The sequence below is a fragment of the Ictidomys tridecemlineatus genome, chromosome 3 (genome assembly GCF_052094955.1).
Source record: "Ictidomys tridecemlineatus isolate mIctTri1 chromosome 3, mIctTri1.hap1, whole genome shotgun sequence".
Classification (NCBI taxonomy): domain Eukaryota; kingdom Metazoa; phylum Chordata; class Mammalia; order Rodentia; family Sciuridae; genus Ictidomys; species Ictidomys tridecemlineatus.
In genome coordinates this window covers 145,285,126-145,309,007 of record NC_135479.1, presented here as the reverse complement: position 1 = coordinate 145,309,007, position 23,882 = coordinate 145,285,126, and the positions used below count along the sequence as shown (strand labels likewise).

General features: G+C 50.1%; 1 protein-coding gene across 2 annotated transcripts in view; it reads left to right on the top strand.

Annotated features, from left to right (window-relative positions):
- The window catches only part of Pdia5 (protein disulfide isomerase family A member 5), an 89,750-nt gene extending 66,978 nt beyond the window's left edge, over positions 1-22,772 (top strand). For both annotated transcript variants that reach the window (XM_005338888.3, XM_078044115.1), the window contains 6 exons: positions 6,336-6,406; positions 6,910-7,070; positions 10,798-10,928; positions 15,339-15,409; positions 22,039-22,173; positions 22,546-22,772. In XM_005338888.3, the coding sequence (XP_005338945.1) occupies positions 6,336-6,406; positions 6,910-7,070; positions 10,798-10,928; positions 15,339-15,409; positions 22,039-22,173; positions 22,546-22,626 (650 nt within the window). In that variant the 3' untranslated portion in view covers positions 22,627-22,772. The remainder of the gene's footprint in view (positions 1-6,335; positions 6,407-6,909; positions 7,071-10,797; positions 10,929-15,338; positions 15,410-22,038; positions 22,174-22,545) is intronic.
- The last annotated feature ends 1,110 nt before the right edge of the window (positions 22,773-23,882 follow it).

The following is a 23,882-nucleotide window of genomic DNA, read 5'->3' as shown; positions in this document are numbered from 1 at the left end:
TTCTTTAGGATGGGAGCCTGGAAATAAGAATTTAAATACTTTCCACATTTTGCACTCCATAAGGGCAGGGGGATCCACTGTGCAAGAAGAAGGGCTGGGTTGCACAGAGGTGTTCATCAGTGTGTGAATCTGCCCGGGATGTCTGTGTCAGTGAGTCAGCTTTAGTGCCTAGACAGCAAGAAAGAACCTTGGAAGAATTCCCAGGGTCTCTGTGAGGCCCCTCATAGTGGTCAAGCATCAGTGAGTCTAACAGTATTTGTAGGAAACCCATTCTTCCTGGTCCATCCAAGACAAGGTCCAGTAAGGCAGGAGCCAGGCTCACCTAAAACCCAGGTACTTCCCAGGGAACTGGCTACTAGAGATCTTTACAGATTAATGTGGTCCCCTGGAAAATTGTAATTCTAGTTCTGAGGGGAGTGCCATAGCTGATCTGTAATAAAATCATAAATGCAATTGCATTTAATTAAATGAAGAGGAATCTGAGGGCTTAGGATTGACAGGAGACCAACATTTCCACAGCCCAAAGAGAGTGTGATCGAGGAGTTGATGTGCAGACCTCCATGCCAGATCCCGAAACTGCGAACAAGTGCACTCACACAGATGGTAAAAACCCAACGAGGAAGTTTGGCAGTAAAACTTAATGGCCTGTCAAATCACAATGAGAACACTAAATGCAGCAGGCCAGAGCTCTGCTCCCCGCGTCTCACCCTCCTCCGCTGGTTACCCCGCAGCCCACACAGCCAGGAACATGCCGAAGGCCAGGCCCAGGAGGCTGGGGCTCAGGTCAAGGCAGACATCATTTGTCACCCCGGCTCTCCAGGACAGGCAGGTATCAGGGAGGGAGACCTTTGCTCAGCTAGGCTTTTCTCCTCCTCTGGGCCTGGCTAGTCTCATTGTAAACTCTGTTTTCAGAAGTTTATTGCTTATCCTTAGTGTCTTGTTTGGGACAGAAGGAATTGATGCTAGAATTGAAAATCTGACAATATCAAGAGAGCACTAGGGTATGTATGGGAAATGCTACAACAACACCAATAGATGTTGATTTCTGAAGACATTTCTAGTGAGGAGCCAGGGAAGCACACAGACGGTAGTGGGGAGGAGGGCGGGCATGTGCGGTGACTAGCTGGGTCGCCAGCTATGCCAAGCAGAGGTGCTTAGTTAAATCAGCAATCATCTGAGTGCAAGTCCTGACCCTTGCCCAGAAAACAGTAAGTTAAGCCTTTTGTGTTTGTTTTTAATCACTGTGACAAAATACCTGAGATAACCCCAAAGCAGGAGGTTTTTTTGGTTCACAGTTTCAAAGGGATTTTTCCCACGGTCTTGGGCGCCATTGCTTTGGGGCCTGTGGTTTCAGTACATCGTGGCTGGAGCACGTGGTGGAGGAGGTTGCTCACCTCATGGCCAGGAAGTGAAGGAAAGGAGGAGCTGGGGTCTCGTGATCCCCTTCAAGGGCACGCTCCCAGGGACAGGGACCTAGCTTCCTCCTATTGGGCCCCACCTCTTAAAGGTTCTCTCACCTCCCAACAGCACACAGACTGGAAACCAAGCCTTTAACACTTGGGCCTTTGGAGGATGCTTTTCCTAACCATAGCAGTTGTGTGCCTAGGTGTAAACCTGAACCGTACCATCCTGAGGTTAATTCATTCAGAAAGTGTGCAGAGCACCGTCATCTGTCACTATCAGCTAGACATTCCAGCTGAGGGACAGACCGAACACAAGTTAGCGGGGCTGCTCCATCTATTTTGAGTACAATTAAGGAAATAAAGCTGGGTAGTGGAAGAGAGCTGAAGGGTGAGGCTCCTTCTGGTCAGGTGGTCAGGGAGGGTCTCTGTGGAAATAAAAAGTGAGCAAAAGCCTCAGTGATATACAGTGACATGAGTCCATGTTCCAGGCAGAGGCAAAAGCATATTCAAGGGTCCTGAGGTAGAACGGAGATGGGTGTGATAGGGGAGGAGAAGGGGGCCTGAGGCTGCATCGTGGAGTATGGCATGGACCTGAGTGTGCAGGAGCCAGAACATGCAAGGCTGTGGCTACAATAAGGAGTTTGAATTTTAATCTCTCTGTGATGGGAAGCCCTTGGAAAGTTTTAAGCAAGGGCATTTGAAGTGATTTCTGTTTTGAAAAGGTACCTTGGGTGCTCTTAAATATCAGAGCACAGCAATGTAACAGTCTCAAGGCAACATAAAATTAAATGCCATAGAAATACTTGAAGAAATAAGAAGTATTTTGTAATGCTGGGAGATGTGGTGCATGTCTGTAATCCCAATAACTTGGGAGGCTGAGGTAGGAGGATTGCAAGTTCAAGGCCAGCTTTCAGCCATTTAACAAAGCGCTAAGCAACTTAGCGAGACCCTGTCTCAAAATTTTAAAAAAGCGGTGGTGGGGGGTGGTGTCTAGGAATGTGGCTCAGTAGTAAATTGCCCCTTGGTTTAATCCTCAGTTTAAAAGAGGGGGGGGAATATTTTGTGATAAGACAAAAAATAACTCATACATTGGGACTGGAGTGGACCCGGAAGAGTGCAGAGAGACCTCATCTGTCAGGGAAAAGGTTGTGATAAAGAGGTAGAAGCCCTGGTGGGCTTATCACTTCGTCTCCCGGAACCATGATTTCTGGCTCTGTAAAACAGACATATTGAACTCTGCCATGCATCTCTTGGGGCTCCACAGATAGACTGTGTAGAAGTCTCCAGAAGATAGCGAGCTTTTTCTTACTTGGGTAAGTCTTAGAAGTTTCCTGGCACATACTCCAGCCATCCCTCCCTCCACGTGTATGGCAGACCCCACGGGTTGATGGCCACCGCTCTCTGGCTGTTGCTGATGGAAACAGGCAGGACAGTGGCACCAAAGGGCAGGACCCTGGTTCAGAGGTAGCACTCTCTACCCCCAGTGCAAGGTGGATTCTCTAATCTTCAGGGGTCCTGCCACATGCACTGGGTCGTTTGGAAGCAGTCGTTTTCCATTAGTGGCCATGGCTGCCTTTGTCTTTCCTCCCCTGATCCCTACTCCAAACCCACTGTCCACCTTGACCATGGGCCCTGCCAACAACTGGCCTGACTGTAGCGCCACCTACATCATGTTTAGGAGAGAGAGTGTGTTTGGGGGCCATCTCCGGAAGCCTGCCGGGCATCTTTCCCTGGGCTGAGCCAGCCTGTCTCCGGGCGGTGCTGGGAGGACTCTGCAGGGATCACCCTCTTCTTCTCCAGGGCAGGCTGGGCTCTTGGATGATGGGCCTGCAGCAGCAGCAGTGCCACTGAGCTTTCTTTTCTCAAGGTCTCTGTGTAGTACAAACCTCCTAACTCCACCCCAGTCAGCTTGGGGGCAGGAGAATGGTGGTCCCCTCCTGTGGGGTGCAGGGAGCTGTCAGCCTGGAGGTAGACCTGGGGCTGAGGGGGTAAGATTTGTAGAACATTTCAACCTGACCATAAACTCCCCAAAATAATCTCTTCCTTTCTTCTTATCCTAATTAGAATCAAATACATTTTTAAATCTTAATTTTTTTTCCGTGGTAAGTCAGTAGAACCTTCCACAGAATGTTCCATTGGCTGCTGACCTGTGGAGTGGCATGGAAGGACATCAGTGGAGTGGCTGTCCAGGTCCTTCCGTGGACCTCCTCTGGGGAAAGGATTGGCTCAGCTTTGGGCAGTCTTCTGCCCTGGCCTCTTGACCTGGGATCTGAGTTCTATGAGCCAGTGAGGGGATTTGAGATCCCTCGGAAGTCATTCATGAAATTGGAGGTGTAGCTGCGTCATTGTGGGGGATGCCGGGAGGAAATTCTGTTAGAGGCAGTGGCCCCGAGGCCTGCCACCGCCCTCTGCCCTGATGGAGCTCTCTTGTTGCCCAGCAGGAGGGGCGGCTCTGGGTCTCCAGCTGGGTTGTAGGCTGTGCCTTCCCATCTGGGGGCAGATTCAGTGAGATGGAAACACTGTGTGTGCTTCAGGTACATCCTGTCACTCCGGGGAATCTGCTTGTAATCCGAGTATAAAGTGGTTTCTGTGGGGAAAACAAACGACCAACTTGCCTTATCGACTCTTTTGTAAACTGATTGTTTAGAAAATGACACATGGATTATGATGTCACTAGAAGTTCACTTATGGGAAATAATGTTCTTATTATTCAAAATAGCGATGACCTTGATCCCTCTACAAGTCCTGGGACAGGGCGTCTGAGCCTTAGGACAGTGGCCCCTCCTTGGTCTCCGAGGCAGAATTCGCACTGCTGAGTGGGGCCTGGGGCGTCCCTGTTCCTCTGGGCTACTCTTGCTCTGCCGGAGTGGGGTCTGGGTCCTGCCCCTCTTACTCCCCTCCACGGGTCCTGTCATCTGCCTCCTCTAGAAGTCTTCCCAAACCCTCTACTAATTACTTAATTCAGTACAATTGAATACACAGCTAACATAACCATTATCATCTCAATGGCTTGCTGGCATCACCTCTCAACCACTGTGTTCTGGCAAAAATGCCATGCGTCATTCCGACTCAGCATGGCTCTCAACAATGTTTTTTTCTTGCCAACCAATAAATACTTAATGTTTCTATTAAATGATGACCCTTTTTGCTGTGGAGGTACAAGGTAGAAAACCCCCAGGGCCTGCCTTTTAGGTACCACATTCTGGTAGGTGGAACCTGCATGATGACAGTGTAATGTGTGTATAGCATGTGGCAGGGTCCAAGGGAGAAGCCTTCAGCTCCCCAGGGTGTAGGGATGGGGACAGGAAGTGCATTTTCTGGTTCATCTCTTGAAAGCGCCATTTCCCTCTCTACTGAAGACCATGTTCCTCTCTATCTTTAAGCAGTAAGAGCCCAAGGAAAAGCCTCCCCTCTCCTCCCATTGCGGCCCAGCTGGAGTAAGGAGCTCCCTATGCAAGGAGCCTGTGTTTGGCGCTCTCTCTCCTTCCTGTCCACTGGGCCCTGTGGAGCTTCCAAGCTGAGGAGTTTTGTGGTGTCACTCTGCCACATACCCCCTTGGGAAGAACCAGCCTTTTGGTGTAGCTAAGAACTGCAGCTGCTGCCCGGGCTGGATTCCGTCCAGGTCAGTTTTCTTGACTGCGTCCAGTCCCAGGTGCTCTTTCCAGAGGAGGGGCTTGATGGCACTGCCTGGGAATTTGATGATCCGTTAGGTTTTATGTTACCAGTAGTGGGAGTAGCTACTCTGAGGCCCCTTGTCCCTGGGAGGGGCCGGGCAAGGATGGACTGAAGAATAGAAGGGAAGGAGTAAGGGGGAAACTGACTCTCGTCGCAGTGACCTTGGAGGAGAAACAAGAACCTTCATCCCCGCTCAGGGCTCAATGGAGGCTGATTCTGTGGCTCAGGTGGCTCTTGGAAGGACGTAGGAGGTCTCTGATCATACAAGTCTGTCTTCCGTGACTCTTGAATCTCTTTGTCCTAACAATCAGAATTTCTGTGCTGTGAGCTCCCACATAGTAGCACGCCCCAAGAAGGCTGAGTTACATCTTGGCATCCGCTGAGCCTGGTGTATGCGGGGTGCCCATGCAGTCAGTTCCCCTCCAGAGCAGCCTGCAGCCTTGAGTCAGTCCTGATGGTCTCACCTCGTCACCCCTCCAGCACCGAAAGCCAGAGAGCACTCTTTCTATGAAAATGAAGAGTTTATCCCAATCCTGATGTCATCTGCACATCGTGCCTGTTTCCTTCCTATGTTATTCTTCATGACATCCGACTGCATTCATGTGGTTGTGAGAAAAGGGCACAGCTGTCTTTGTCCCAAGAAAAATGCTATTCATTTGGAAACAGGAAGTCAAATCTTTTTGTCTGTTGCATCATAACCCCTCTCCTGTGGGGACAACTAGAACTTAATTTTCCCTGGGAAAAATTCACTTTTGCTTCTATGAGATCTTATTAACTCAGATCTAGACATGATGATGGAATAGGAGGCATGTGTTTCCCATGCCGTGGCCTCCAGCTGGGTTACTTTGATTTTCAGCCTGGCTCTATGATCTGTGGTTGTGTGTGCAGCTAAGGGCAGTCCCCCATGCTCTTGGTGCCTCAGTTTTTCCATCTGTGAAATGGAGATCCTGTCAGTTCCTACCTGTAGGGCCAGCGTGAGGATATAAAACTCTAGATCAGTGCCCGGCACACCGGGGCTGTATTTGTGTTGCAAGTGTTGTTACGTAGTCGTCTCACTTTTGTCTCTTGGGCACCCTGCCATCCCAGCCCACCCCAATGGATTAGGCTGAAGAGCTCTTTGAGCTGGCATCTGTCTTCTTTTCTCTCACATACTCCAGATTCTGGGAACGGGGTCAGGCTGCCTTGGGGAGGCAGCACAGGGGACATCACCAGGGTCTTCGTGCCATGGAAATGGTTTCTCTTGCTCTCCCCCCGCAGGGTGTGGACACTGTAAGAAGATGAAGCCAGAGTTTGAGAGTGCAGCGGAAGTCCTCCATGGAGAAGCAGAAGTAAGCTTCCTCCCCTGACCCCTCCCCTTTCCCTTTGAAGAGTCACTGACACATAGAATCATTACAGCGACATCCCCTGCGTGCCCTGAAAGCAGCTCTCCCACTCCCTGGAGGCCTGCAGTGCTTCTGTGTCCCTCAGTTGACACATCTTGGTTGGGACATGTGGGGTCCCCACCAGGGATGGAGGGGGACAGAAAGCCTGTGGGTCCGTGTTCCCATTACCTGTCCAGGTGACCTCTGCCTACTCCATATTTTCTCTGGGACCTTGATATTGGGAGCTGGCCCTAGTCTGCCCAGCATGGTTGGTGGGGCAGTTTCCAAAACCTCCTCTCAGCCCCTGCCAGTGTTCAGCTGTTCCCTGGGATCTGTGGCTCCTGGGGACCAGGCACCCCAGTTAGACTTCGGAAGGACCAGGAGGGGTGTGGGGCCAGCATCTGGGCTCCTCTCTCCAGCAGCACCAAGTCTGAGGCTGTAATGCATGGTTGGCCTTTCCCCCATCCCAGAGCTCTGGTGTCCTTGCAGCTGTCGATGCCACTGTCAACAAGGCCCTGGCAGAGAGATTCCACATCTCAGAGTTTCCTACGTTGAAGTATTTTAAGAATGGAGAGAAATATGCAGTGCCTGCGCTCAGAACAAAGAAGAAGTTTATTGAGTGGATGCAGAAGTGAGTTTTATGATCTTAATGGCACATCCTGACTGCTGGCTATGGGCCACTGGAGACTCCCTTGAAAAGATGAAGTAAACTCTCTGGCCCACAGTCCTTGGCCCAGGGCTCACAGGAGCCAAGACAGAGTTGACATCCTTGGTCCTAAGGCCACCTCTCTCACCCTGACCTCATGCCAAGCCAGCGGGTTCTCAGCACCCCCATGGATGCAGTTTCACCAGATCCACTCTTTCCTGTCCCCCTTGAGTCTCCCTAGCCCCACATTTCATCATCTCTGTTGAGCTCCTCCCATTTGAGTGAATGAAGGGAACACACGGCTACTCACATCCAGAGACACCTTCATTCCACCCCAGGTTTGCTGGTGGTTGCTGGGCCTCCTATAGTGTCCACAGAGTATACTGCTGTAGGTTGGGGTTTAGGGTAAGCTTTCAAAGAGCCCCCTTAGCCTGTGTGTTAGTTTACTAAGGTCACCAAAACAAAAAACATGAATTTGGAGGGGACACAGTTCAACTCACACAGCCTGCGAGTCCAGAGAACTTTGTGATTATTGACCCAAAGACCCAGGGAGTTTAGAGCCCACGATGGTTGGCATTTCCTCCTCTGTGAGGGGAAGCCTCCCGCCATGCTTGAGTATAGGACACAGTTGAGCGACCCTCTTCTGCCTGCCCCACCACACCCTTGCTGGATTCGAAGGTTCACACAGAGCTTGGGTATTTCAGGAGATTTCCTCACTTCAGCAGTTGGGGAAGATAAAATAATGGAAAACATTCCAGCCTTGGCCGAGGTCCCTAGTTCACGGGGTAGTGATGCCTATGTGCAAAGAACGGTGAAAAGTCACAAAACAACACAGGAACTGTGCAAAATAGCAGCGCTTCAATTGACGTACTTGGTCAGGACATTAGTCCTCCAACTTGATGTAAATTAGCATTCCGTGGTGAGAAGTGCTTTTTTAAGGCCGAATTCTGGGACTCCCATTCCTGAAGCTTTGGTTCAAGAGGTGTGAATGGGACTCTCCACCCCCATGGTGTCTAGGGGAAAAGCAGCACAAAGAACAGGAGCAGAGTTGGCACGAGCAGAAGACAACAGGCTGAGGGCCTGGGTCTGCCTCTCCCACTTTATCCTGCTCATCCACTTGGGCTGGATCCTAAGGGAAGGCAGGCCTGTGTTGGAGGGACCAGAGGGAGTGATTCGCCTCCAGAAGAGCTGGTACTTGCTCCTCCCGAGCCTTCTGGTGCCTGGTATCTATGATTCATTCACACCCGCCATTCCAGCCATGCTCTGGGTGGCACTGAGGCAGGGGAGGATCAGGTCATAGGTCCTGGTGATGCTGAGGGATTCAGAGCATTGATCATTGTTCATCAGTGCTCCAGAGTCCTGCACACAGTGGTGAGCACAGGTGCCTCTGTCCTTCCTGTGCATAGTTTCCACCATTGAGAACATGAAAAGCATGGTCTTCATGGACTGGGAGTATGACCTGCTCTGGGAGTATGACCCTGAGCCATGTCCTTGACCCCTCGAAGCCCATTTCCCCTCTGTAAAGTGGAGACAGCACTTCCCCCGTAGACTTGTCTAGGGAATTAAGTGTGAAAAGTGCTTAGCATGATGCCTCTCATGGAAATACTCAAAGGAGGTTGTTTTTATGACTGACTGGAGCTGTCAGGGCGGCTTTGATTGACAATATGTGACAAGTGATGATACCACTGAGCCTTTGAAGAAAGCTTTCCCATCTCTTTTTCTTTTGCCTTTTCACAGTGCTGGGGATCAAATCCAGGGTGCCACACTTGTAAGGCACGTACTGTGCCACATTTCCTGTCCCTTGCTTTTCTAACTCACACCTGTGTCATCACAAATCCTACTGAGGAATTTCTTTTTTTAATAAGAGTTTTTATTCCTGTTTCATTGATGAAGAGAAACTTGGTGCAGAGCCATGAAGGACCCTGCCCAGGGACAAATTGTAGTTCTTTCAGGCACATGGAAGGGAGCCTCCAGGTGGTACATGGTCAGCAGATGGCTCTCGGGTAGAGGATTGAGGCTTCTCACCCAGACGCAGGGAGAGTAGACGGTGCCAGGTGAGGTGCAAGGTGTCTGCCAGTGTCTGCACAGGTGGCCAAGCTGTAGGTGACTGAGACGTGCCTGTAGGCCGGCAGCCAAAAAAAAAACAATATTCAGGATAAGGGAAGAGCAGAAAGGTCAGGTTGGTGGTGTCATCCATGGAGCCAGGGAGCCTGGAGGACAAAGGGAGGAAGACAGGAAAGCGGGGAGGGACTAGTCTTGGTCCCAAGCTCAGGAGTTCTGTGCCAACATGAGAAAGTTGGGGGAGGAAGACCAACTTGGGAGGTACAAAGGGGGAGCAGGGAAGAGTGATGTGTTCTAAGTCTTGGTGGGTTGGAAGTAATAGCGGGCCCTCTACCTGAAGTGGGTGAAAATCACCTGGAGCCAGGCATCAGGGCTCCAGTTACCCTCAACTGTGGGTGTCACTGAAGCCATGCAGAGGGATGACATCTTTTTTGAGAACGGCAAAGGCTTGGAATAGAATTGGAAGAAAGGGCTGTGTGCCAGGTAGGGGACACGGTTGCTTTTGGTGCAGAGTGGGCCTCAAAAAAGTGAGTATAGTCAGAGTAGCTCCGTGCCTGGCTGGCTCTGCACCAAGCCTGGCAGTAGCTGTGACGAGAGTGCAGGGGGGGACATTGCTCAGAGGAGGAAGGGAAAGAGGGCTGTAGAATAGGGGGAGCAAGGGCAGTAAAAGCTTTTAAATGACCCTGCAGCTCCCTGATAGTTGGCTTTACTGTAACAAATATCTGAGATCATCAACTTAGAAAGAGACAAGGTTTATTTTGGCTCACAGTTTCAGAGGTTTCAGTTCGTGGCAGTGAACTTCAAACCCAGCAGTGACCTAAAACCTCCCACTAAGCCCCACCTATTAAAAGTTTCTACCACTTCCAAATAATGTCATTCTTGGGAACTGTTACTTCCAACCCACCAAGACTTAGAATGCATTACTCTTCCCTCCTCCTCCTTTGCACTTCCAAGTTGGTCTTCCTCCTCCAGCTTCTTTAACACATGGGCCTTTGGGGAACGTTCCACAGCAAAATTTCTGTATCCTCGTGTGAGGCAGAGTGGAGGGAACCAGCGGACAGGCATTTATTTACTGCCTGTCACTTATTAGAGCTTCCCAGTTCTTAGTAAATGCCCATTGCTGGATCAAATAGGTGCTCTACATGAACTGCCTCTGCTCTTCATTGATATCGCAGATGCAGGTGCCACTGCGTTCATTTAACAGAGAAGAAAATAGAAGCTCAGAGGGATTTAGTGACTTACCCAAGATCACACAACAGGCTAGTGATACAGATTTGAATCTAGACCCACCTTACTTCTTGGCCTGTGCTAAAAACAAAAGCTTTGGAGAAGAAGATGATTTAGGAGCCCCTAGGGGGCAGGAGGGAGGGCTGAGAAGAGGTTCTATACCCTTGGGGAGGGCTCATGGCCCATATCCAAAGATGTGCCTGACCTAAAAGAGAAGCAGATCTCCCACAGCTCCACAAATGGCTTCCCTCAGAAGGAATCTTTTTGTGGATGATGTGGACCTGTGAGAGTTTAAAGGGAGGTTTTACAGTGAAATTTCAGAAATAATGCAAAGGGAATTCAGGTGTGTTCCTGTGGGGGTGGGAACACCTGTCAATCCCCAACTCCCTCCTCATAACTGCTCCCCCACCCCTGCTTCCTGCAGCCCCGAGGCCCCTCCACCCCCAGAGCCCACTTGGGAAGAGCAGCAGACAAGCGTGCTGCATCTGGTGGGGGACAACTTCCGGGACACCCTGAAGAGGAAGAAACACACCTTGGTCATGTTCTATGCTCCGTGTAAGTAGCTCATTCCCCTGAAGGGTGAGGTGAGAGGGGCCACTCCCCAAGCCAAGAAGACATGTCCCACTACACTCCAGGGACCAGAACAACCACTTGTCAACTCTAGAAGCATCTCTACTAGGAGCCAGCCTCCTTGGTTTCACCCCCGGCTGAAAAGGCCTTAAATATCCAGGGTTTCCTTTTGTCAGCCCTGGGGGGGTCTCACCCTCATTTGGGGGGCACCTTTTTCAGGGTAAAGCCCTCTGCCTTTGTCTGGGCTGGGGCCCAGTCTCCTCCCATCCGGGGTTCTTTGTGCTGCCTGTCCCAGGCCCGCCACTTCCTTGCCACCCCTCTTCTTCCTCCTGCTCTTCCTCCTCCTCCAGGCACTGTCTTCGCCTTTGGGACTTTGGAATCCCCTTCCTGTGACCTTCCCAGTGGGTCTGAGCCATTTGGGTTTGATTCTGTGGTGCAGGAACAGGCACAGTCCCATCCCCAGTCCCATGTGATTCTCATTTTAATCACAGCATAAGCTGAGGATGTGACAGGTCTGCTGCCGTGGGTGTCTGTGACCTCGGGTTTTTGTGTATTCCCATTTTGAAGTTGTTAATTGACACTTAGAAGGAAAGGTTCTTAGAATTTCCCACTGTTCTGTTGCCCTTCTCTCCCTCCCCCAGGTTACAGCTCAGCTTAATGGAGTGAGGATAATAAAAGCTGCTGTCTACGGAGACGCCAGGCAGCTCAATCTAGTCATAAACCTGCTCAGTTGTAGCCGGCCCTCCTGTTTGCTCCCCTCCTGCCCCCGCTATTCTAGTGGCAGTAATCTGTAATGTCTTCTCACTCTCGCTGGCTGGGAAGGGCCACTGCCTGGACCTGGCAGACCCCGGCCTCCGACCCCATCTCTCTGGTGGCCAATGCGTGTGTGTTGGTGGCCTTCCTGCCCCTCAGCTTCCACCTGTTGTCAGAGCTGGACTTGTTCTCCTAGTTCCTTATAGAACTTCTCACTGTCCTTAGAGTGGGCTTAGAAGCCTGACTGGATTTTGAGAACATCTTCCTTCAGGGCAAAAGAAGGCAGAGATGAGACCCAGGAGTGGTGTGACCTGCTCAGGGTCTTGTGTCAAGTTAGTGGCAGGCCTTCCTCAGCCTGGGTGGCTCTCTGTCACAGGCACAATTCAGAAAGAGTTTTCTTAGCAAGTGAGCACTTGGCTACAGGAGACCTTGACCCGTTACCGGGTGGACGTCACAAAGTGCAGATTAAATGCTTTCTCCCAGAGCGTCCAGGCCTCTGAGCTAGAGCCCTCTGACTAGAGGGCCCTCGTGACTGACACAAAGGCCCCACCAGATAAGGGAGCAGACAGGCTCTTAAATCTCCAGGAATTCTGAGGTAGCGACTCCTACCCTCCTATTTTGATCAAATAGTGGCTATGTTGGGCAGTGTCCTGGCCCATGGTACGGGAAGCACCATGCATGTCCCTGCCATGCCTCAGGGGCTCCCGTCTACTCTGACAGTCCTTTTGGGGCCTTGTCGCTCAGTGATTCATTTTCTGGCAAAGGTTTAGCCCTTAGAGTTTTCCCATCTCTTTTGTCCTTTTCTATTTCCAAATATTTTTAAATTTTTTTTATTTGTATATGGACACAATGCCTTTATTTACTTTTATGTGGTGCTAGAATGGAACCCAGTGCCTCACAGGTACTAGGCAAGTGCTCTACCACTGAGCTACAAGTCCAGCCCCCCTATTTCCAAAACTTACCCCAGTATACCTGGGGGATACAATTTCATCAGTATGGGGGTGGGGGGTGGGGACAAGGGAAGACCACCCATGGACAAAGAAATATATTTTTTGATAATAAAAATTATATGTACTTATGTAAACTATGTACACTATAGTATCCTTAAACTCATTTATATACAGAAGCTACCCGGCGTTGTGATGCACACGTGTAATCCCAGCTACTCCAAAGGCTGAGGCAGGGGAATTGAAAGTTCAGCCAGCTTGGGTAACTTAGCAAGACCCTGTCTCAAAATAAAATTTTGAAAAGGCTAGAGATGTAGCTCAGTGGTGGAGCACTTGCCTGGCATGTTTAAGGCCCTGGGCTCAGTCCCCAGAAGGGAGGGTCAGGGCAGACACAAAGAGAATTTAAACACTGCAGCATTGCAGAAAGGTCAAGCAGTGCAGTCAAACACCTGATGAAAGTCAGAAGCAAAAGCTGGCCCTCACGTCCTGCTCCCCCGTCTGCCTTCCCTACATCCCTCTCATCCCTTCACCCCCACCTCTTTATTCCCCCCCCCCATTCCTGCTTCCCCATCTCCTCACACCCTCACTTCATTCCTACATTCCTGTGCCTCCCATGTCACCCCACTCCTCCTCCTCCTGCTGTGTCATTGCCCTGTACCATGTTTGGCCCAGTCATGGGGACAACCCTTCTTAGGCCAGTGTGGCCAGTCTCTGTGGGACTTTCCACCCCACTCTGACTCTTGACTCCTCTGTCCCAACTCTGGAGGAGGCTATTCCTGCTCCTCAAAGTGGGGTGCCTTTTTTTAAAAGCCCCAATTTTTAAAAAGCATGCCTGCCTGATCCACCTGCCACCTCTTGGAAATGTCTCTGTGTGCTTTCTGAGAAAGACCTCTTGTTACTAACTGGCCATGCTCTTCCTTCTGGATAATGAGAAAATGAGATGCAACTGAGGCCATTAATCTAAGGCCCAGGAATTTTAAATTGATGGTACAGAAATGTGCACTAATCTGACAGTTAACATTTACACTTTCAACAAGCAAAGAGGTTAAAAAGTGAAAATTAATAGTGAAACCAGATTTTGAGGATGGGGTAGATGATTTTCAGCCAGCCTAATACAGTTAGTGGATGCGCAGGGGCCTGTAGCTGCCTGCAAGTTTGATAGATATTGTTAGCCAATAGTTTGTGTTGTTTAAATGTTCAGAAAATTATATAATATCACTCCTTTAGAGTGTGACATCTTCATGCGTTTGAGCTCTTTATCCGTCTTTTAGGACAAATTAGTTAAGTGTTACTTGTAATTGTCATTTTAGGCAATTAAAAGTCATCCATCTGGTATCTGCCATGTAGGCTGCACTAGGCACTTTTTCTCATTTAGTTCTGATATAACTCACAACCAGCCCAGGTCTCTTCTGCTCCTTCTGTGTCCGATGTTGGGGAAATCCCTCTAAGCCCCCTCCCCACCACCCCCAATGTTGTTCTGGCCCAGCCGGCCACTCCATCAGCCAGACCATATGGCCCACCCACCCACCTCAGAACACAGCTCAAGTGCTGATTAAATTCAGATTAAATTTGTAGCCTAGCCTTAATTTGGTTTCACAAAACCCTTTGAAATGCCAGTCATTATTATCTTACTCTAAAAAGGAGAAAGCAGAAGAGCAAAGCTATTTCTGTTCCCCACCACGTCATTCTTTTGCGGGGGATGTGCAGGCTGTTTGGCAGGAAGTTATGGCTACAGCCAGGTCTCCCCCTGGAGCATGTGGCCTCTCACACCTGTTTTGATCAGAATTAATTACCACAGTCAGGGTCAAAGCCATTCTGTCCTCTTGGCAGTTCTGTTCATCAGTATCTTGGGAATGGAAAGAGAGGAGGTGGGTTTGGGCTCTGATCTGTTCACACTGAGGGGAAGGCCAAAGCAGCCTGAAGCTTCTGGAGAAATGGCCACAAAAAGGTCCTGCCCTGCACCCCAGATGGAGGGCTCAGGATGATGCACAGACCAAGAGACAAGATCACCAGGGAAGGGCACGCACTAGCAGAATATCGAAGGCCCTCATCCATTTTGACAGGCCTTTTCCTGGAGACAGGAAGTGTCCGGGAGCTTGGTGACTACTGTCGACCCCCTGTAGTTCGTCTTCCATCCTAGCCTGTCTCGAGTCTGTCCTGGTTTCTAGGTCAAGGTATAGGGCAAAGGGTGGGGCTTGCCAGGAGTCTAGAAGTTAGCAGTGGATCATGAACCTTGGGAGCTCAGAGTGGTTGCCCCGTCCCCTGTCTTTCCCAGTGCCGCTTTATAGTCATGAAGTGTAGATATTTTTCTGTCATCCTGGGGCAAGAGAAGAATGTAACAGGCTCGGGAATCCTGAGCACACATGCTTCTTCCTGAACCCAAAGCTCCCTCTGCTCCCTGGATCAGGTTCTTCCTAGTCCTGAGGGCAGCCTCTGTGGAAGAATCCTGGAGAGTAAGGATTGAGGGGACGGTAGATGGGAGGTCCTGGGGCAGGAGCTCATGGATGCTTGTATCAGGGACTCCTGGAAAGCCCCCTGATCAAGCATGGGATGGTTTAGGTAGCAGGGTTGACACATGGACCCTGACGGTGGGGTGGGAGGACGTGGGACTCCTGGAAAAGCCTCTCTGGAGGCTCATGGAAGTGGCCCTGGCTCTGCAGTCTCAGTGTGTGACGCTCTGTTCCCTCTCACACAGGGTGCCCACACTGTAAGAAGGTCATCCCGTACTTTACTGCCACTGCTGATGCCTTCAAAGATGACCGAAAGGTAAGGATACCCCCTTCATCTCTTGTCCTGTCTCGTTCTTTGCCCTATCACTGATTCCTACACCTTCTTCCCTACCCAGCCAGGTTCCTATTTCTAAATAGGTGCAGTTTTGCCAGTTCCTTTGGGAACCAGGACATATTTATTTTCCTTCGTAAGGCAGGACAGAGCAGGCTGGATTTGTGCTGCAGCATCCACCAAAAGGGATACACTGAAGCGTTACAGCGCTGACTTGGAGGAGGGGTGGTACAAAGGGTCATCTGTCTATTTTTTTAACGTTCAAACCTTTTTACAGTAGGGTTGTAGTCATGCATCACTTATATAATTAAAAACACAAATTAAAAAAAACCCCACAAAAGTCAAATGGAGGAGAGCCAGGCCATGCCGGTGGATCCTCATCCTTCCTGAGCGAGAGGCTCCTGCAGCCGCCAGCTGATGAAGCATAAAATTAACAAGCTGGATCTGCAGATTGGATTAGGATGCAGGTACCAGGCACAGCTCCCAGGCAATTCCAGCAACCAGACTGCCACTGGGAGAGGGCAGTTTGTGGCCCTTAGGGCAAGAGAAGTCCCCAGAACTCAGGGAAGATCCATGAGCCCCCATGTCTCTGCATTCCCTCCTTTTTTGTGGTGATGGGATAGAGCCCATGGACTTGCTAGGTATGGGCTATGTCTCTGAACCCCACCCCAACCCCCCACCCAAGTTCTTGAGTTTCCTTCTCATCTTCCCAGTGAGCGGGCTGGCAGAGATGATTCCAAAGACTTCCTAGCCCTTGAACTCGGTCACAGCAACCTTACAACAAACAGATCTCAGAAGCACAAGGTTGTGGGGGAATCCATGCTCTCACATTCATACCCCAAATTGCTATTGCCTTATTTTCCCAGGCAGAATCTTTAGGCTGGGCCAGGACAGAATGATGTCAGGGCCAGGATACACTAAGCAGAGCCACAAACAGCATATAGACCAAGCAGCCAGAATGGGGTTCAACCAAGGTGGGGCGAGGCACATGTGAAGCAGAGGTAGATTACTGTCCTAGGGCTGGTAGAGAGAGGTTTGATCAAAGGCCAAAGACTGGCAGGCCTGCAAGTGCTCTCCAGGCCCATGGAGGCAAAAATGCAGTCCTGGAGAGAGTGGCCGAGATGGGTGTTGAGAACTTTCAGGGATAAAAAGCCAGAGAAAGACAGGCTGGGGACAGGCACATACATGGAGAGTGGGAACAAACTAGGGACCAGATTTCCACTTAGACTCAGACCTTCAGGCTCTTCCCTGGAGTCAGGGAGTTCTACTGTCCCCCCATGAGTCCTGGCTGTGCCCATGAGGCATCCCTCATCCCACCAAGAGGGAGTATAAAGACCTGCTGCTTGTCCTGGATTGACAGAGGTATGGCAAGAAGGGGCATCCGATACCCTGCCTACTTCACAATCCCCACCCACTTGTGACACCCAGGCTCTGTGCATACCATGGGGGCTCCAGAGATGTCCAGCCCAGCCCAGCTGCCCACTCCATGACTGACGAAGCTGTCACCCCACATTAGCTGTCATCACCCTTACTTGAACACTGCTCTGGGGCAGACAGAAGAACGGCTGGGTTGGTAGTCCCCCTGCCCCCACTTGCTGCTTAGGTCTCTACAGCCTCCAGGAGATCCAGGAAGGGATCCTGAGGCATCACTGATGAATGATCCTGGGCTGGTATCCTAACCCTATATTGACATGACCCTCTCTACCCACTGGACCACTGCTGGGATCATCTGGGACCAGCCTGTCCTGTGGGCTGACTCATGTCAGTATAGGTGGGTTTACCAAAACCACAGTGGGCAACCGAGAGCCAGCCTCCCTCTTCCTCATTACCCCTCTGCTGATGCACAGGGTCCCCATTTTCCTTCATGCCATCCTTCTCTTGGACACTGATAAACCTTTGCTTGACTGTCTTCAGGTGGGCCAGTAATGTTACTGGCCTTTTCTTGGGTTCTTCCCTTCTGTCTGTCCTCTTCCCTCTGTCTCTCCTTCCAACTTCCTGTATTCCAACCCAGGGATCACCGTCAATCACAGCAGCTGGCCCACCTGAGGTTCCTGGAGGCTGCACATAGTTACAGCAGTAACAGCAGCCCTCAGGGCCAGCATCTGGCCTGAGGGCTAAGGTGATGGTGCCCATTCCATGCTCCAGGCGTGGTGTATGATTGTGCGATGCCATCCTGCAAATGTCAGATTGGAGGCTCTAGGGGATGCTTCTGGAAGTTGGTGATTTTGGAAAACTGGTATCTGGGAACCACTGACCTGTCCACTCTCTCTTTTTAGTCATGAGATAGCAAAGTCCAGAGAGGAGCTGTATCCCTTGCCTAAGGGTATCCAGGAAGTTTACTGACAGCCAGAACTGGGTCTCCAAGTCCCCATCCTTCCTGCCACCCGCTTGCTGCCTCTTCTTAGCTGGAATTGTATTTTTCCCCCCTACCCTGCAGCCAGTCCCAGTTCCTTCCCCAATCAATATGCAGTTGGTTCTTCACTTCCATTTTCATAGCCAAAGTCAATATTAGCTCCTGCAGAGATTTATTTTACTGAATCAATAAAGCTGTGTGAGGCAGCTCATATTTTAGCTGGGGAGCCTCTACCCGCTCCCAGGAGCTTACTTGGGGACTTTATCAGTTGACACGCTGTTGGAGAAAGGGCTGCAGACTGTTAGCCTTGGAACGCATGGTGTTATTGAAGGTGCTTAGAGGACAAGGATCCATGGTGGGAGCTGGTGGGCCAGGGCAGGAGCCTGGGCCGGTTAGGAGGGGCTTGCCTTTCAGTACACTTAAAGGTGTACCCAGCCCAGGTGTGGGATGGGGCTAGCAAGAGTGTGAAAGTCACCTCGGGAGGAGGCCCTAGGCAGCAGGCACCCCCTCTGTGAATGTCACTGCTGTAATCTTGCTGCATGGCATGGGCCCTCTTATCATAAGGTTGGCCCTCTGGCCATCAGGAGTAAAGAAAGCCTCCCGAGTGCAGGGACCTCAGTGGCCCTTGAATTCCCCACAGCCTTGACACCTTAGATCCCTGTAAACATTGACCAAATGAAGGAGCGGTTGCATGTCTGCTGGCACCTGAGTGCAGCTCTTCCACTAACAGCAGTGTGTCATGTAGTCCTCACAGTAGCTTAATGGACCAGGGATTATTACAGTCCTCAATTTATAGAGAAGATTGAAGCTCCAAGAGGTTCCTCTGTAGGAAAGGAGCAGAGTCAGAATGGCATACACAGGCACATGGAATTTGAGCCTCCAGAAGTAGATCCCTACCTGCGACCCATTTGTGTGCAGGGAATTTACTTGGGAGATGATCTCAGGAAGCCCCATAGGGGATGGAGGAAGAGCTGTGAAAGGAAAGAAGCCAAAGCAGGTGTGTAATAGGTAGATAACTGTGGGTAACTGAGGCTCAGTCCCATGGAAGACCTCACCAGGAGACATGCCACTCAAAGGTTCAGAAACTCAGAGTACTTGTCCTTAACCCCCATCTTTCATTGGCCTCACATCCAGCTCCTTAGGACTGAGAAGGATATCCCAGCATGTGCTATGCTGAGGGGACCTATCAAGACACTTGATACTGTACCCAGGAATTCACATCAACGACTAGAACAAACCCAAAAGTCACAGGTGTACACCGTGTTAGGTGATTGTCCAGATCCTGAATGCGTCCAGTGGAGCAGGCGTTAGGTTAGTGAGCCAGGGAGCATGGAGAAGAGGTTTATTTGCTGCCTTCTTCCCAAAGAGTAAGCTGTCTGTCTTCTATAGAAAGCAAGTGTGGATTCCCTGTTACAACTAGAAGTTATGTTCTGGGTACGTGGCTGGCAGCAAGTGTAAGGATTCAGAAGAGGTGCACATTTTTAATTTAGTAGATTTATAAAATCATACAGTATGTTTCCAACAGCTCCGGGGCATGTATACAAATTAAATTCATAATTTAAAGCGGATGCAGGGAGAGCAGCAGCCTGGGGCCATGTTCATCAAACACTCTCACAGCCTAGCAGAGGACCTGCCACGCGTGGCCAAGGGATGGACACTGAGGTCCCTTTGCTGCTGACTGTGTGGAGGCAGAGTCATGGACACACCTGCCCTGAGAAATGAAACCTGCATTTGGACAACCCAAAGAACATCTGCTTCACCTTTCTAAATAATTCAGAGAACACTTTAGAGGGTGAGCCGGGGTTCTTAGAAGGCTGTCAGGGCCAGCGGCCAGCCTGAGTGAAGCTGGCTCCACGCTGACTCTGGTGAAGGGCACAAGCATCGCCTGAGGAGACAGCAGTGTCTCCACCCCAGCCTGTAGGAAGGCAGGGCAGGTGCCACTGAATCTTCTGATGCTTAAAGAGAAGCTGGGGGACCGGGGTTATGGCTCAGCGGTAAAGCGCTCGCCTTGCACATGCAAGGCCCTGGGTTCAGTCCTCGGCACCACATATAAATAAATAAAATAAAGTTTAAAAAAAGAGAGAGAAGCTGGAAAGCCACATTTTTATATTAAATCTTCTGGCTTCTTTTTCTTTTGGCAGTTAATTCAAATTTATTTTCTTTTTAAATTCTATGTGGGCCAAATAGACTAGGACTGAGAGCCAGCTATGGATTGTGTGCAGAGAGTTTGCAAACTCCCTTCTAAAAAGTCTCACTGCGTGGGATGTTCCGTGTCTGAAGAGGCAGTAGGAAAACGTGAGGTGAGGGAGGCAGGTGTGGCTTTCTGGTGGCCAGGGGGAAGGTCGTACCTCATTCTCCTCTCTGTCAGTCCTGTAGTTGACAGAAGCCTGCTCACCTGGGCACAAAAGTAAATGACCAGAAGACGTGGCCATTGGTGGCCTGCAGAGCTCTCCTACCTAAAAGGTTGGGGGCATCCTTATGTGAGTAATCAGCAGCCAAAGCAACTATGAATCATGGTTAGTCAGCAAGTAGACTCACTGAATCACAGACGTCTTCAGAGTATTCTCTGGGCTCCAGAATGATCTCATTTGTTATGTGGCAGATGCTTAATGACTGGCCTTTGTTAAGGTCACCCTTGTACCTGTTTCTTTGCATTGCTATGACCAAACTACCCAAAAAGAACAACCCTAGAGAAGGAAAAGTTTATCTGGGGTTCATGGTTTCAATTGTTTCAGTTCATAGGTGGGCAATTCCATTATTCTAAGCCCAAGGTAAGGTAGAACGTCATAGCAGAAGGGTGTGGTAGAGGAATATTGGTCATTTATGGCTACCAGTGAAGCAGAGGGTTTCACCTCTGAATATTAACACCAGAACTTTGGGGGACACCTCATATCCAAACCATAACCCCTTGAACAGTCTTGGCACATAACAGGGCTTTAAGACAAGTGGGTTGGTTAGAGGACCCCTCCTTTTGTCCTCATTGAATTTGCCTTTCCCACAATACTTCTGTATTGCGTATTATCATTAATTGGCCCTTTTTCTTTCTTTTCTCATTTGTTCCCTTCATCAGAAAAAAAAAATCCTCCATTTCTGCTTTATACTCTCTTATTTTGAAAGACCAACAAAAAAAAAAAGAGAGAAAGCTATCAGTGTGTGGAGTTTGTTAGATAGGCAAGAAGAAGTCAGTGGCCAGTTGTAGAGCCGCTTTCTGAATAAAGACTCGATTGCCTTAGTCACCCTAAACTCCTTCCCAGCTTCTGGAATATGGCCCCCTGGCTTTCTCCCCCTCCATCTTTCAGCCTTGGCTCTCATGGTGAATGGTACAGAGTGCCTTTGGTCCACTGGCACCTGGGCCACCTGCATATCATAGCTCAGAGTCACACCCTGTTGGGATTGTGTGTTCATCCAACTCCCTCTCCAGGTGCTCAGCCTCTGGGGACAGCCTGGGTATGGGTCTGGAGGAGTGATTGCCGTGGCAGCTGACACTCACCATTGTGCTGGGCCAGTTCCCGTGCACGTCGACCTCCTTTGAACTCTCTTACTTAGTCTTCTGATATCCCGATAACCTAGGTTTTATTACCCCATTTTACAACTGAGGAAACTGAGGCCCTAAGACTAGGTCATTTTCTCTAAGTCTCTTTCCCCCCCACTACTTGGAATAGAGCACAGGGGTGCTGTACCACCCAGCTACAGCCTTAGCCTTTCTTTCTTTCTCTTTTTTTTAAAAAACACATGAAAGTTATACATAGTACCTAAAGTTCATTCCAACAGAATTATACATTCATGCAATCTGAGCCACTTCATATCAGTCACCGTTCTTGCCCCCACCCTGCCCTATCCTCCCATCCATTCCACTGATCTTTCCCTTGCTCATCCATTATCCTTCCTTGGTTGGTGCTTTCCATACACACAGATAGGCATATTTGTATATGCACATAACATGATTTTGTTAAATTCATTCCACCTTTCCTCTGCTTTCCCATCCCTCCTCCCTCCCTCTCAATCTTCTTGTACTCTATGAGTCTTTCCTGTACCTTCATGACACAGTCTTGCCGAGTTGCTGAGGCTGGACTCAAACTTGGATCCTCCTGCCTCAGCCTCTTTGATGGTTGAGATTATAAGTGTGCGCCATAACACCGGGCTTTCTAAGTCTTAATGTTCAAGCAACCCAAGATTTGCACTTGGGAAATGACTTCCAAGCTCTTGCTCTTCATCTCTGTCCAGCACGCCGCATGCTGACCATCATTACTTCACCCCCTAGATTGCCTGTGCTGCTGTGGACTGCGTCAAAGACAAGAACCAGGACCTATGTCAGCAGGAGGCCGTGAAGGCCTACCCCACTTTCCACTACTACCACTATGGGAAGTTTGCAGAAAAGTATGACAGCGATCGCACGGTGAGTTGGGGCAGGCTTCTGCCCAGAACTCTGCTGCTGAATCAGCCACTAAGAAGGCAGCAAAGCACAGCTTCCCAGGAACATCACAGCTGTTAGGCCCGGCACTGACAAGATGCAGGCCCTGGGACAAGACAGAGCTTCACATTGCTGGAAGAGATCCAAGGGGTTGTCCCAGATCCTGCCCCCCAGTCCCCAGCTGAGAGGATTCCTTGCTTGCTTCTTGGGGCTGGCCTCAGATGTCAAGCAGAGCCTCTCTGTCTATCCTGCCCACCCCTCTGTGAGCTAGTGGAACAATAGGGGAGGGAAGGGAACATGCACTTTGGCACAGGGTTTTAAGTCCTTTTCTCTCTCTTCTCCTTCCCTTCCCGACAGGAATTGGGATTTACCAATTACATTCGAAGCCTCCGGGAGGGAGACCTCGAAAAACTAGGGAAAAAGAAGGAGGAGTTGTGATTTCTGCCTCAGAGGAAGCTTTTCCACTACACTGTGAATGATACCCGTTTTGTCGTTCTTTCTGAATTTCGAAGTGTTCTAAAGACAAAGTTTTTTATAGCCACTTATGGCCTTTTGTACAATTTTGAAATAAAATCAACCATTTATTTGATGGTGTGGTTTATTTTCACAGAGCCCTTACTAACAGGCTCACATGGAGATGGAGACTCACGTTCTGCTTTCCTCCTGGGGAGGGAGAGTCCCTCTCCAGTGTCCTGTCTGCAGGGAGGGGGTTCCTGGAGATATGAGGCACTGGCGCCTGTCCGTCATTTGACAGTGGAACAGGACGTGGACCACCAAATACCCTGCTGGGAAGAGGCTAGTTGATGAAGTTAACACATGATGGTGACCAGGGGCTGAGGTGCTGAAGTATTCAGAAACAGCCTTAGCTGCTTCTGGATCATTGTGGTTTCAGTTTGGGCAACTTTTCTGGGGACTTATTTACATATATCTTTCTCCAACTATTTCCGTCGTCCGTCTCCTTTCCCTCCCTGCTCTTCTGCCAAACAATATTAAGTTACCATTCAGAGGTGCATGCAGTGGCATATGGCATGGTGTGGGGACCTTCTTGATGGCTGATGGCTGTGCCCCCTGGCTAAAAGGGAAGGCAAATTCTCCACGGGCAGATGTGTGGCCTGTGAGCCGACGCCCACCCCGCATCACAGCTGCAGACCCCCACACCACGTCTTCCTCTACCACACCTCACTGCCTCCTGCCTGTGGGTGTCTCTTTCCTGACCTATCTGTCCCTCTAGTCCTCTCATGTTCTGCAGCCATGTGTGACACATCCAGCTCTGTGCCCCATGGTGCTGCAGCCAGAGCCCCTAGCCCCTGTGACACTGTTTGCCCCTCAGTGCCATTTCTCCATGGTTAGTAGGACAGTTTCTCACACGGGTTATTTTGACTTTGGTTTTGGTGGCCCTAGACTTGGATTCCTCAGTAGTTCAGAGAGAGCTGAACTGAGCGAGTTCATCCCAGCTCTGGGCAGCTGCTACTACATACAGTGTTTGGTGGCCTTGTTGGAGAGCTGACCTTCAGAAACAGCCCTCCTTTCCTAGCCTGGCACCTTGCCCCTAGCCTTAGTCCTTCCTGCTCAGTAAAGGCCAGAGCCTCAGTTCCTCATGTCTGTGTTGGCTGTGGGGCCACTATGTTCAGCTTCATACAGTGACATCGAGGGCAGCCTTTCTTTTCCTCTAAGCACTCACTTCTTTGGTAGTG